The sequence below is a fragment of the Dreissena polymorpha genome, chromosome 3 (genome assembly GCF_020536995.1).
Source record: "Dreissena polymorpha isolate Duluth1 chromosome 3, UMN_Dpol_1.0, whole genome shotgun sequence".
Lineage (NCBI taxonomy): Eukaryota > Metazoa > Mollusca > Bivalvia > Myida > Dreissenidae > Dreissena > Dreissena polymorpha.
This window is the reverse complement of record NC_068357.1, coordinates 91164719-91178446: the sequence shown is the minus strand read 5'-3', so window position 1 is coordinate 91178446 and position 13728 is coordinate 91164719. Positions and strand designations below refer to the sequence as shown.

Below are 13728 nucleotides of genomic sequence, written 5' to 3'. Positions count from 1 at the left end.
TGTGCAAACTAATTTAACATATGTTTTAATAGTTTCAACTATATATGCATTCGACCACAGTTGCATTTGATTAATAATAAAGAGGCACCATTATCAACATTAATAACTAACTGGCTTTTAAAAGAGTTTATTGCATCTAAGTTGATCAAAGGTAACAAAATATATCCCTCATTTATGTATAAAATACATTAAATAATACAATATAATTCAAACCATATTTTTTACATTTTATGAATGTAATAAAAACAACAACAGACATACGAATTACCTTAGTTTTTATTTCATCGCAAAACACGCAATACTGTAACACAACAGTCATTGAAAGATAACATGAGAATGCAAAATGTTGTATAAATCGTATGATCACTAAAATAATGCAACAAGTTTTCTTGAATTTCATATTAAATTAGCATGGAAAATTGAATCGAAATGCATAAAGCGTAGCACAACATTAAATATACTGGGGTAGATAAAAACATTAACTTTTTTATGAAAACAAACAAACTGATTGTTTCCATAAATCCACCAGTAACCCTGCATATAACATGTTTATAATGTAAAATAATTAAAAATACAACAATAACATATATTGCACAGAACAAAGTTCATAAGCCTCTACCAACTCATTAAACAATAAGTTTTCAGTTCCCAAATGCCCTTACCAGCTTTCATCTATACACATGTACATATACAATACTGTGACCTTCATGTAAAACAAACTTATAGACACGCTTGAAAATGTATACAATGAATGATGGTCAACCTATGATATGAATATTTTTTTCAGCATAGACCAAACGATATAATATATATCTTTAAGAAATAATACCTATCAGCTTTAATTTAGGTAGAAATAATGCTTCACTTATATTAATACTTAAAATACATTTAAAAATTGTGTATGCAACAAACAAAATGTTGTCAGTTAATTTATTGTTTTATAATTAATTAAGCTATAATTAAAACATTGACTTGAAAATGCTTAATAAAAACAAGCAAATTTGTTGAATTGATATCCCCCGCCAATATGCTCCTGGACACAAAAGTGTTATATTTGACACTCAAAAAAGCATTTTTTCAAGATACAAAGGGCCATAACTCTGTTATTAACAGATGGTGTACAATGCCATTTGGCTTGCATCATCCTCTTATCCATATATATACTCATACCAAGTTTCAATGTAACCCGCCAAAGCACTTCCAAGATATGGCTCCGGACACAAAAGTGCCGGACGGACGGAAAGACAGACGGAAAGACGGACGGACGGATGGACTGACAACGCCAAAACAATATCCCTCCGCCTATGGGGGGGGGGGGGGATAACAAAACAATTTAGTGAGTTTGTAGAATTTTACCAAAATTTAGTTACAAAATATTTTGCTGGTAGCCTTATTCAGAAAGATCAAGTGCTAAGAATGTACAGAAATGAACACAAGATTTTAATATATATATAAGCAAAGAAAAACAATTTTCATTTGTTGAGTTGTTTTGGCTATTTCCTTGGCACTAAATTTTGAAAGGTGGATTCCCTGCACTATGAATGCATTTTTTTATAACAGATTTGTAGAATATAACTGGTGTTGGTTTTCCATCCATTTCATATAATTATGTCCGTTGACCGCGCTGTTTTATCTTTTTGATTTCTTCAGAGACAACAACTGAAAACAAAGTAAAACAGCAATAATTATAACAAGAGCACGGCATAACGGGTGCCAATGCTCGGCTGCAGGTGCATTTGTGAATAAATGAAAGCTTGATAATTATTTTTTTTAGAGGTCACAGTGACCTTGACCTTTGACCTAGTGACCCAAATATGGGTGTGGTGTGTAGATCTCATCAAGGTGCAGCTACATTTGAAGTTTCAAAGTTGTAGGTGGAAGCACTTTGATTTTAGAGACAATGTTCAAAACCTTGACAAAATGTTAAGGTTTTAGCACAACGTGGACGGCGGACACGACACCACGACGAGCTGGCTATGACAATACCTCGGGTTTTCTATGAAAACAGCCGAGCTAATAAAAAGACCAAATATTTTTCAGCTACTTTAGTAGTGCAAACCACGTTTTAAAAGTATTTAAATTGTATATCATACATGCCGTTTTACTTAAGGATTTATTCAAACAGACAGTGCCCTTGAACCCAATGCAATTTATGGGTAAGTTTTAATTGAACACATATATAATGGCATTGCATGACAATTGCTCATTTTGTTTTTGTGTTTTACGTAGCGGGATACATTTTTCTATTGTACAGTGACCTTGACCTCATGCATGCTACATGCAACCCAAGCCAGGTCTACATAGAAGATATTTACATATTTAATTTAATTTAATTACAATAGCTTAATTTCTGTTTGAGTTATGAAACTGAAACAATTTCTGTATACTAACTATGACATTGACTTTGAACCAATCTACCTTTTAAGCAATCCAAAGCAAGGTCTGCACACAAGGTAGAAATGCATTAAGTTTCATAAAAAAATAACGTATTCTTTTGGCCAGAATTTTAATTGGATACATTTTGCTATTATTTAGTAACAATTTACCTTAAATCCACACCAAACATATGCAATCCAAAGGGGTGGGTGGTGGGCAATTTGGTACAAGGTATCAAAAAACATATGAAGTTTGATGAAAATATTATAGATTGATTAACCAGTCTACAAATCTTCAAAATGTCAAAAGGTCCTTTATTAAAGCAGATTTCAAACTAGAATTACCAAACATAGCTTATTGGATCTTTTCATTATGGGGAATACTATCTTTAAGTTTGAATGATATCCCATAAGCGATTTCTGAGAGCCTAGCTTACAAAAAAACATCTTTAACCTCCGTTTATAGTGCATACATAACAAATTTAAGGCTGCAATAGTCTCTAATTTACTAAATTTTTAAACTAGAATTATCAAACGTAGCCTATGGGGTGAATTCTTTATAGGGAACACATGCTATAAGTTTGAATGAAATTCCTAAAGCCATTCCTATAAAACTAGATTACCAAAAAAACTTGAATCTTACATGCAGAAAATGTGTCAAAATGTGCGAGAGTGATGAGATAGCAATTTTCAAGTTACAAGCAACCTTGACCTTTAATATGTTTGTCTTAAATTTAATAAGGTCTTCCTTTCTTCCCAACCAGGATACCAACTTAAATTATTGTAGGTCTAAATGCTCTCTGCAAATATATCATAAAGCAATGAATTCCATGGTATATGCCTTTATGAACTTGATCTATGACCTATTGACCTCAAAATCAAAATATTTTTCTTTCTCTTAAAATAACCAGTATACATGTGTACCAACTAAATGTAATTGAGAGTGTTCTATATATATCATAAAGAAACAAAATGGTCTTCGGACAGACAAGTGCAAAGCAATTTTTCATATCTAAATAACAATCAAACCACTCCAACAAATGTATAATACAGTGAAACTACATCAAACAGATGACAAGAGTCCTGCAAAAATGGGTCTTTTGCCATATATGGCCAGCGTAGCTCAAGCCAAGTCTGTGTATTCACACAGCCTGGTCAAGAGCTACCCTTTCCTGTGGATGCGCAGGCTGGTCTGGAGCTAAACTGGCCGCGTATGGCAAAAGACTCATTTTCAAATGACAGATCATTTCAACACTTTTTAAATGTCATTAGAACATACTGAAGGGCAGGCACAAATTATCTTTACAACTGCACTCAAGGGAGCCAAAACATCCAAATGTGAAGTCAAAATTTGCTATGGGATGCCATTATAATGCAGATCCATTCATTGACAATAAAACAGCAATGGTGTAGTTTCAATCAAGTTAATATGGACAATTTAAACCAGTATCATAATAAAGGAAAAAATAAATTTATTGTAAAAGAGCTAGGTAAGCTGTTTTACAAGCGCACATACTTATACCAATAACTGACAACTGCACTACTTGAATTAAGACGTAGAGATAGAACGACCACAGAAATAAGTTCATGACAATTTCCAACAAAACTATGATACCAGGGGCCGTATTCCAGTAGCTTCTTAAGTTAAAAAATAACTTAAGTTGAAATATTGCGCAATATTTTTTCTTATCTCCGCCATTTTTTCTTTAAACATAAGATTTCACTTAAGCTAAATTCTGGTAGCTTCATAAACTTAATAAATTTCTTTACTCTGTGTATTTTTTTCGCATATATTAAAATTATGTTAACTTCCTTTCACTCTTAAAGGAATTTCTTAAAGAAAAATACTAAGCGTCTCATGTTTTGTGTTTGACATTTCAAATTCAACTTAAGAAATTTATTTCAGAAATTTGTTAAACTTGAGTGAAAACTTAAGAAGCTACTGGAATACCGCTCCTGGTTGATAATCAAACCTGTATGGTAAAGGGTTAAACCGGTTAGTTACAGTGGTGTCATGGATAGGGTGTTAGTCTTGTGATTAAAGAGTCCCGGATTTGATTCTCAGATAAAAAGACCTGGTTGCACCAGAAAAAAGACTCAAGAGTCTCTCTATACGCCAATGGCTTTCCAAACTATTGAGTGAAAAAAGAAATAGGTTTTAACTGAAGATGATACAAAATATCTGAAAATCTCAGTCAACCTTAGATGCTGGATTTGATGATGATGAGGACTTGGTAGTGGCTATCTGGGACTTGAGCTCATCAATCTCGTCTTTCTGGGTGGTCAGTTTCTCGTTCATGCCCGCCAGATGGTCACTCATCATGCTCAGCTGACTCTCGTAGTTCTTACTGGTGGTCGACAGCTCATCCTGGTGAGCGAACATAAGTTTATGTGTTTGGATTAAAAAATTGTAGTTAACAGCATAACGGTAATTATTAATCAACTGTCACTTTGTTTGAAATGGCCCGCCAATCTATTAAAGTGGTCCACCAGTGTTATGGGCATGCACTTATGCAATAGCGCACTTACAGTCTCTATTGAATCAAAGGTAGAGGGAGAATGGCTGTAAGAATAATCTAGCCAAGCTCTGGAAAAATGGGACAAAATGCATGTGTGTAAACTTGTTTAACACAGATGATGATAAACCTTTGAAGTTAACACAGGCTATAAGGAACAAAACTCTCCGCTTACATAAGATTTTTGTTAAGAAGGAAGCTATTTTAAATAAAAAATTACACTAAAGCAGAAAAAGTCGTGGATGATTAGCCTGTGCAGACAAATCTCTGATGACACTTTATGCCTAGGCAAAGCTGGGGTTCAAACGCAGTTATCTAGATTGACAGTCCAGCACTCTACTAACTAAGCTAGCTGGGCCCAGCAAATAAAATGAAAAAAAAACGTTTGACTATATAACATGCAGTTACAAAAAATCCTCAGCAAATAGTAGATGTCTGAACACTGCCACTGATAATCAAATTTGGCTCGCATATTATACAAATGTACAGTAACAGATAAACTGACTGGTTGTCATGGTTACCTTGAGCTGGGCATAAGTCTGTGACATTGCCTTCAATTCATCCTCTGCTTGTTTCTTGGATCTCTCTGCCATGATTATCTGCTTGTGAAGGGCTCGAACCTGCAATTATAATGTTAAGTTTAAGCTTAAGAAAGAGTCATTTGAATACTATTTTAAAGCTGGCACTCAAATGACATTTTCATCATGCATTATTTTCATAGGTGAAAATAATCCTTAATTAAAATTATGTGGCCAATGAAAATACCTATGTTTCGAACAAATTGCCCAATCAAAGCAAATAAATGACAGCAGAGCTTTTTTATTTCAATTTGTATATGCTAGATTTAATTGTTTTTTCTTTCTTTTTTTTTGACCAAAATATGGCGATATTCAAGAATCAGTGTAAACAAAATAATAATTATGATGTAGTAAAATTAGTCTTATTATAACTGTGAAATATTTATAAAAGGAAATGTAAATGACTTCTTTATCCATAGGTAGGTGATTTAGGCAAGAGTACACTGACTATATCATCCTTTCATATGCTGAGAACAAAAACAAACAAGACTATTGCCAAGCAATAAATGTCCCCTACCATCTCCACCATTGTCAGAAATTTCCACCATTGTCAGATTTATTTATTTTTAATTTAATTTTTGTTGCCATAGCAACCAGAATTTTTGACGCAGGAACAAAATGAAATGACGTGCATAATGTCCATATTGCCATCTATCCATGTTTCAAGTTTCATGAAGAAATATGAAGAACTTTTCAAGTTATCGCAGGATCCAGAAAAGTGTGACAGACAGACTGACTGACCGACAGACTGACTGACTGACTGATAGACCGAGTGCAAACCATAAGTCCCCTCCGGTGAAACCGGTAGGGGACAATAAGCAGCGCTCTGATAAAACAGGGCTGAATGCATGTGCATCAAGTGTCACCCTAGATTAGCCTGTGCTAATCAGGGACATTACTTACTGCCTAAACTAGTTTTTTGCTATGAAGAGACTTCTAGAAGAAAAAAAACTATATAAACGGAAAGTGTTGTCCGCATAGGCTAATCCGGGACAACACTTTACGCAAATGCAATAAGCTCCATTTTCTCAGAGCACAGCTCAAATTTCCTATATACCTCTGCATGGAAGCTGACACACTTGCTGTCAGAGAGCTGTATTTGCTGGGTAAGCTCATTGATTCTGGTTGTAAAATGGTTCTTGATGAGCAACTCTCGACTGTCCACACCGGCCGTCGTCTTTGTGGAGGCATCCAGCTTCCCTAGCTGCATGGAAAACAAATGAACCAATATGATGTAAAGAGTCTCCTTTTGGAAAAACTGCTTAATTTATTTCACTCTTATGGATTTTTTTCGTTTATAGGAAACCTCGTCTTAAGGAAAATCGAGTTAAGGCAGAAATTGTTGTCCTTGATCAGCCCGTGCAGACTGCACTGGTCTTTCTTGGTTACCCTTTACACACAAGCCTGCAGACTGCACTGGTCTTTCTTGGTTCCCCTTTACACACAAACCTAACATATCATTTTTAACAGTGAGTCTCTAAACATCATACGTGAACTTTATCAGAGTATAACGATGTCTGTTGGAAACATGTCGAACCTTTTGCCAATAATTCTTGAAACTATTTAACAAGCTGAATTATGCACTTGTTTGACATTTGACCTTTAATTTGGCCTTTACATTTGCCAAAAGGGTTTTCCCGGTTTCATACCTTCTTGACATGGTAAACATTTGCAGTAGATTATTTTACAACTGCATAATTAATAATGAAGTGGCAGTCGAGACAAGCAGTTTTATGACCAAATTAAACCCTTGACTTTTTAGGTTTACTTTGACTTTGAGCTGGGGAGGCAGTTGCAACACATGAAACACAGTCTCCAAACGGTGACAATTTGTTGTAAATTATTTCTCAATTGCATACAAAATGATCTGGTAAGTTATATTCTGGATAGTGTTTCATGGCCAAATTAAACCGTTGACCTGCTATATCAAGCTTTCTTCAAGCAAGTTCAACAAATCAACAGAAAAAACAATATTGAAAAAAGCTCCTAGCAATTATTTTTTAAACTATAAATACCAAATATTAAACTGGAAAGTATTTACATACATTTACTAACCTTAACTCATTTTTTGTGAAGGCAAATCTTGATATTTACATAAAACAAGATTCAATGAACAATATTTATTTGGCAGTCTTTGTAAATATCATGTTAACAATCATTTTTTCCATCTGTTTTTAGACACACAATTAATATGATATTTCTTCGATTGTTCAAACTTCAAATAATGTCATAAACATTTATTAGTAAGATTAAATTCTCACTCTTTTAATTCCAAAATATAATCATAGAAAGGAATGTTTTGTTACCATGGATACATCCAGACGCTTATCAGAGTCTGTTCCCTTGCGAACTGGCTTAGGAGCCTCTATATTGTCATGTATAGATGTAACAGCTTCTACCCGACTTGCAGTCTCGAGTTCCGACTCCAGTTTGCGACTCTTCTGCAAATATTGGGAGTCAATGAATAATTCATACCTTAGAAAGGTGAATGATTTAGTATTAAAGTAGCTATGCCCTGGGAAAAACCAGACTTTATCCATGTGCATATGAATGTCTTCCCAGACGTGCAGTTTGCACAGGCTAATCAATGACGACACTTTCCGCATTGATGGAATTTCTTTGTTTAACTTTAGTCTCTTCTAAACGAATGTCCAGATTAAGCAGAAAGTGTCGTCCTTGATTAGCCTATGTGGACTGCGCAGGCTTATCTGGCGTGACACTTTGCACACATGCAATAAATCTTTTTATTCCACAGCGCTGCTCTAATTTTTTATTTGCAGTTTGTAATTAGTTTGTGACGGAACTTTCAACATGTACTTATGGAGTGCGCTTTACAAAACACTTAATAAGAAAAATGCTTTACTACTCTTGCTTGATCACAACTTTATTTCAAGCAGATCAGTAAATTAAAGAACTATTAGTTCACTACTTTTGCCATTAAAGACAATTCTTCAATCAGCCAAAAAGTGGAGTTATTCTTATTATTAAGCTAAGTGAAAATGGCTATATGCAACCAGCATAAAACCAGAACAGCCTGAGAGTAACTCACAGTCTGTTCAGGTTTTATGCTGTTCACTGCTCATCAGTATCTTATGGTTCGAAATGAAGCCTTTAAAACCTTAATATAGTAAAACAGGTCTTTAATTTAATTTTATTTTTTTCTAATGGACCAAAAATGTGTCAAAATGCACATCTGAGTGGAAAAAGGGTTACAGTGAGTACCTGTTCCTCGTGTTCCAGTTTAATTTTGAGCAGCTGGTGTTCTAGCATCCAGTGTTCCTTTTCCTGCTCAAGTCTGCTGACCTTCTGTTGGAACGTCTCAATCTGAAAGCATTTTTTTCCTCATGAGTTGCACTACGTGAAAATGAGGATTAATGCATGTGCATAAAGTTTCATCCCAGATTAGCCTTAGCAGTCCAAACAGGCTAATCAGGGACAACACTTCCTGTTTTTATGGAATTGTTCGTTATAAGGAAGACTCTTTTTAACAAGATGAGTTGAAAAGTTACATTCAAGACGACAAGTTTCCATAGTGGTTAAATAGACAAAGGGCAACAATTGTGCCAAAAATCGGCCCATCTCAAATACCTCACTTTACTCACACCTTCACATTGATGCTATTCCACTATAAAGTTTGAGGGAGATCCAACCAGGAAGTTCAAAACACAAGCTTTGGGAAGTCCATGACAGAAAGACAAGTGCAATGCTTCATGCTCTCACTCCATGGCGGCATACACGTTCAAATCCTAATTACTGCGAGTGCAGCTTACCTGTTTAGCGAGACCCTCCCTGCTCTCTGCTGAACTCAACAGCACCTTCCTGTTTTGTACCGCGATGTGGTGTGGGACAGACTCTGGGCAGGGCTTAAAACAGCACAGATAGTAATGTTGAAACACATCAGCAATACAATTTTGAAATTTACAGAAAGGATGGGTACACAATCCAATCATAATAAGCCAGAAATGAGACATGATATAGAATAAATATATTCTTGATTATGTTAAAATTTTATATCAACTTAAAGACTTTGCATTTCTATTTTTCTGTTCAAACCTTTGTTAAAGATGTGATGTATTGAGCAGCTCTTTGCCTGAAGTTCACCACAACTGGATTAGACCGGATGGCATGGTTAGCATGCTCGGTTCCAACACTGCTTCCTCTGGTGCGATACCCTGCCCGCTGCTTGAAAAATTCCTGGTTCCCTGATAGAAAAGTTGATAGCTGAAATATAAACAGTGCATGAAACTTCAAGCATACCATTCATGATACAAAATTTGCAACAATAGCAAGATACTCCCTGGTATGTTGGTTCTACCAAGCTGCAAAAAAATCAAGCGTGTCTTTTTTTAATATTTCAGAAAAACATTTGGCTATCATATCTTTTTATTGAATAACCCACAGTCAGGATTAGGGGTGTTATGTATCAACTCACAAACAAAACCAGCAGTATAGATGCACAGATTGATTCACCAGTTAAACTCTGATAGTTAAAAAAAGTGAATAGTTTTTAAAAATTACATACTTATTGATATTTATTAATTGTATTTTGAGGTGCTGCTTGTATTCACTAACAAAGAATAGACTTTAACTTGTTTGATTACATAACCAACACCGGAGACCAGTATATATGCCGTGGATTTTTTTCCGGGTCTTGCTTTTCCCCTGAGAGGTCACAGGGGCAGGTCGGGCTACCGTAACCTCGTGAAGAGGCCAGTAGGACCTGTAAATAAACTCTGAAACACACACTCCGGGTCTTGGTAAGTTCTTTACTTCATGGGAGAGAGAACAAGCTGCTGCATTCAATAAACGCTTATACCCCCAGGTGAAAGCATTGTCAGATGATTCATAGGCCTTTTTGAATACATCTTTTATAGTTCAAAAGTAAGTCAATTTTAAGGAAAAATGAAATGAGGTAATATGGGCATTTTAGAATGCTCACAGATAAGATTGATGAAAGTATCAAAGCTTTATGTCAATCTTCACTGATGTAAGTTAAAACTGGTAACTTCTATACCAAAAATTTGGACCTTTGAAATCAGTCGAAGTCCAAAAGTAAGTTAATATTTAGGTTAAAATACCATAAGGCTTATGAGGGTGTGCTGATAGTTTAAATACATAATATCCATGCAAGAATCAAAGCTTTGTATCAAGCAATATCAATGTAAGAAGAAAAATGTCATCTTGGGTTCACAAAGAATTTGGCCCTTCTTAAGTCCAAAAGTAGGTCATTGTCAAGGTCAAAGAGGTCAAGTGATCAGTTTGTCCTGAGAGTGTTTATCGATAAGATCTATGCAAGGATCACAGCTTTGTTGGAAGTATTATTGATGATAGATGAAAGGTGTTTTTTTTCAGTTAACATTATATGGACAGAGGGACAGTTAGAAGACAGAGCAAACTGACCAGCCAATCGCTATATGCCTTTGGGTAAACACTACCCCATACAGGGCTCTCTAAAAGTATTAATTTACAAATAATTGCAGCATAATTAAGGCCTATTTGCGTTTAACTAGCTTGGCCATGAAAGTCCGGAAATAAGCTCACAGAATGAGAAATCTCACCTCTTAATATTTTTTTTACACAGATTGGGTGGGTTAATACATGCCTTGTCAGCTATACTATTTTCAAGAAATATTCTCCATGTATTTGACCCCCACTCTGGTAAAATGGGGCTTAATGCATGTGCAAAAAGTGTTGTCACAGAATAGTCAGCTAAGTTTGCATTTTTGCTAAGAAAAGACTGCCTTAAAACAAAAGATACTTTTAAATGGAAAGTGTTGTTCCTGATAGGATTGATACTCTCGAACAACACGATTCATGTACCAGGGGTATTATTCTCATGTCTACAGATAGGCATGTACATGTAGCTCCAATATGTTCTAGTGGCTTACCTTAGTAAATGTAATATACTGAGGTCGACAAAAAGGCTGACCTTGTTGGTTGAGGTGACTAGAGAGATGAGGGAGGACACAACACACTCGTCTGTCGTCTTCAGCCTCTGGGTGGCTGTCGGCATCTGATGCTCCAGGGACACCTTCCCGTTGTAGTGCTTTGACACCTCTGGAAAAAACAGCATTCATATCTTATTGCTTAGACATTTCTGGAAAAACAAGCACCCCTATCATTATAGCGCTTGGAGACCTCTGGGAAGAAAGCCAACCCAATCTTCGTGCTTCTGGTGGCTTCTAACTGAGTCACCCTCTGGGTAAATGGGGCTTATTGCATGTGCGTTAAATATTGATTTAGATTAGCCTGTGCAGTCTTCACAGGCTTATCAGGAACGACACTTTTCTGCTTTTACCAAGTTTTTTATTAGAATGAAGTTTCTTCTAAAGGAAACTCCAGCCCAGTTTAGTAATTTAACAACTTAAATATGTCCAGGTAATCTAGAGCTTGTTAGAATAGCAACAAAAAATTCACCCATGCCATTGTCATTATATGTAGCACTTTGTTATTCCGCTGCTATAGAAATTATAGAATAAGTAAAAGGGGCATACTTTAAGCAATTTTGAATGTTCGACAACAACAATTGCACATGTCACAGGGAACTAAGCATGCACTCCACTTTTGAAAGTGTTTGTAAAAAATGGCATTTACATTATGCTTTTAAATCGCATTGCTTCAAATGATAAAATACCTCTTGTCTCATTTTTTTATCTAAGATATTTTTTTTAAATAAATCGGTTGAAACAGATTTCAAATTAAATTAGATTACTAAAAACGTTTTTGTTTTTTTAAGTAATAATTAACATTGGACCCTAGAGCATGATCAGTTTTTACCACAAAGGGCAAATGTGAACAAAGTTTGTTGGGAACCACAATACAATATTGCATACCCAATATTAAATCTTTGGGCCTTGTGATTTCAATGGAATAGTTGTTTAAAAGTTATTTTGCTACAGAAGTACTTGTATATATAGTTAATATTTAATCCCCTGGTTGTGACCAGTTTTCACGGGTCCCCATGGTCATGATAAGATTTAACAAAGTAGAGGGCCAATTAACAATGTTCCAAACAAAATACTACAGACCTTGTGTCAAAGGTATGTACTTTCGTAAAAAAGTCTTTAGTAACAATAATAATGTTTAAGAAATGCTAACTTGATAAGGGCCTAACTATTGTATTTTTTAACATTTAAATTCCAAAATTTCAATTGCACAACTTCATATCACAAGAAACAAGGGACAAAATTGTCACAAAACCAGGTTTTTAATTTGAAAAAAGTCTGATAAAGGGAGACAATTCAAAAATGTGCATTGTTACCCCCCTTGTGTAAGATTCAATCTATTTTTACTTGTGGCGACCTTGATTTCAATTTGTAAAAAAGAGTCTGATAAAGGGAGACCAACTCAACAATGTGCATTGTTACTGATTGTTCAAAGTTACCCCCTTGTTTAAAATCAATCTATTCATAGTCGTGGCGACCTTGACCTTGGATATATTGACGTAATTCTTTCGCACGACACACTGTCCAATGATGCTGAACAAATGTGCCATATTATTTTAAAATCTCACAATGAATGACATAGTTATGGCCCGCACAAGCTCATTTATGGCCATTTTTTACCTTTGAACTCAAAGTGTGACCATGACCTTGGAGATATTGACGTAATTCTTTCGCGCGACACACCGTCTAATGATGGTGAACAAATGTGCCAAATGATTTATATATCTCACAATGAACGACAAAGTTCGCCGACATTCGCCAATCTAAAAACCAGTTTTTCCTTCGGAAAACCTGGTTAAAAATCAATTCAAGTTTAAATGTTTCACATTTAAAAGTGTAGGAGAACTTCTCTGGACAAATTTATGTCTATGGAAAGACAGAAGGACAACCAGACAGGCATCCATGGTGATTCCCAAATACCACTCTCACCTCTTGCATATTGTTAAACCCTTTGCATGCTGGGAAATTTGTCGTCTGCTAAAATGTCTTCTACTGTATTTCTAAAATTAACATTTTCTTCGATTTTTTTCAAAGAATGCTATTAAAAGAGCAAACAGATTGGATCCTGATGAGACGCCACGTTGTGTGGAATCTCATCAGGATCCAAACTGCTTGCAAAAGCCTTTAAAATTCGGTTCCAGCACTGAAAGAGTTAAACACAAGCAGACATGCAATCCTACCTTTAACTGCCTCATGGAGGTATCTCAGATTATCACAGAGCATCACAAACATCCGGGGGTGATTGTTAGGGCTATGGCCGCAAGTTTTACTACCTGAAATTACAAGCATTCAAGAACTCAGACACTAGAATCTG

At 35.4% G+C, this 13728-nt stretch overlaps 1 protein-coding gene across 1 annotated transcript in view; it reads right to left on the bottom strand.

The window, feature by feature from the left end:
- Positions 1-258: 258 nt before the first annotated feature.
- LOC127875276 (protein phosphatase 1 regulatory subunit 21-like) overlaps positions 259-13728 on the bottom strand; it is a 38005-nt gene continuing 24535 nt past the window's right edge. The window contains exons 12-21 of the mRNA XM_052420223.1: positions 13595-13687; positions 11399-11526; positions 9523-9690; positions 9240-9332; positions 8692-8793; positions 7776-7910; positions 6527-6673; positions 5413-5511; positions 4576-4743; positions 259-1659 (exon numbers count right to left, since the gene is read on the bottom strand). Of these exons, the coding sequence (XP_052276183.1) occupies positions 1630-1659; positions 4576-4743; positions 5413-5511; positions 6527-6673; positions 7776-7910; positions 8692-8793; positions 9240-9332; positions 9523-9690; positions 11399-11526; positions 13595-13687 (1163 nt within the window). The 3' untranslated portion in view covers positions 259-1629. The remainder of the gene's footprint in view (positions 1660-4575; positions 4744-5412; positions 5512-6526; positions 6674-7775; positions 7911-8691; positions 8794-9239; positions 9333-9522; positions 9691-11398; positions 11527-13594; positions 13688-13728) is intronic.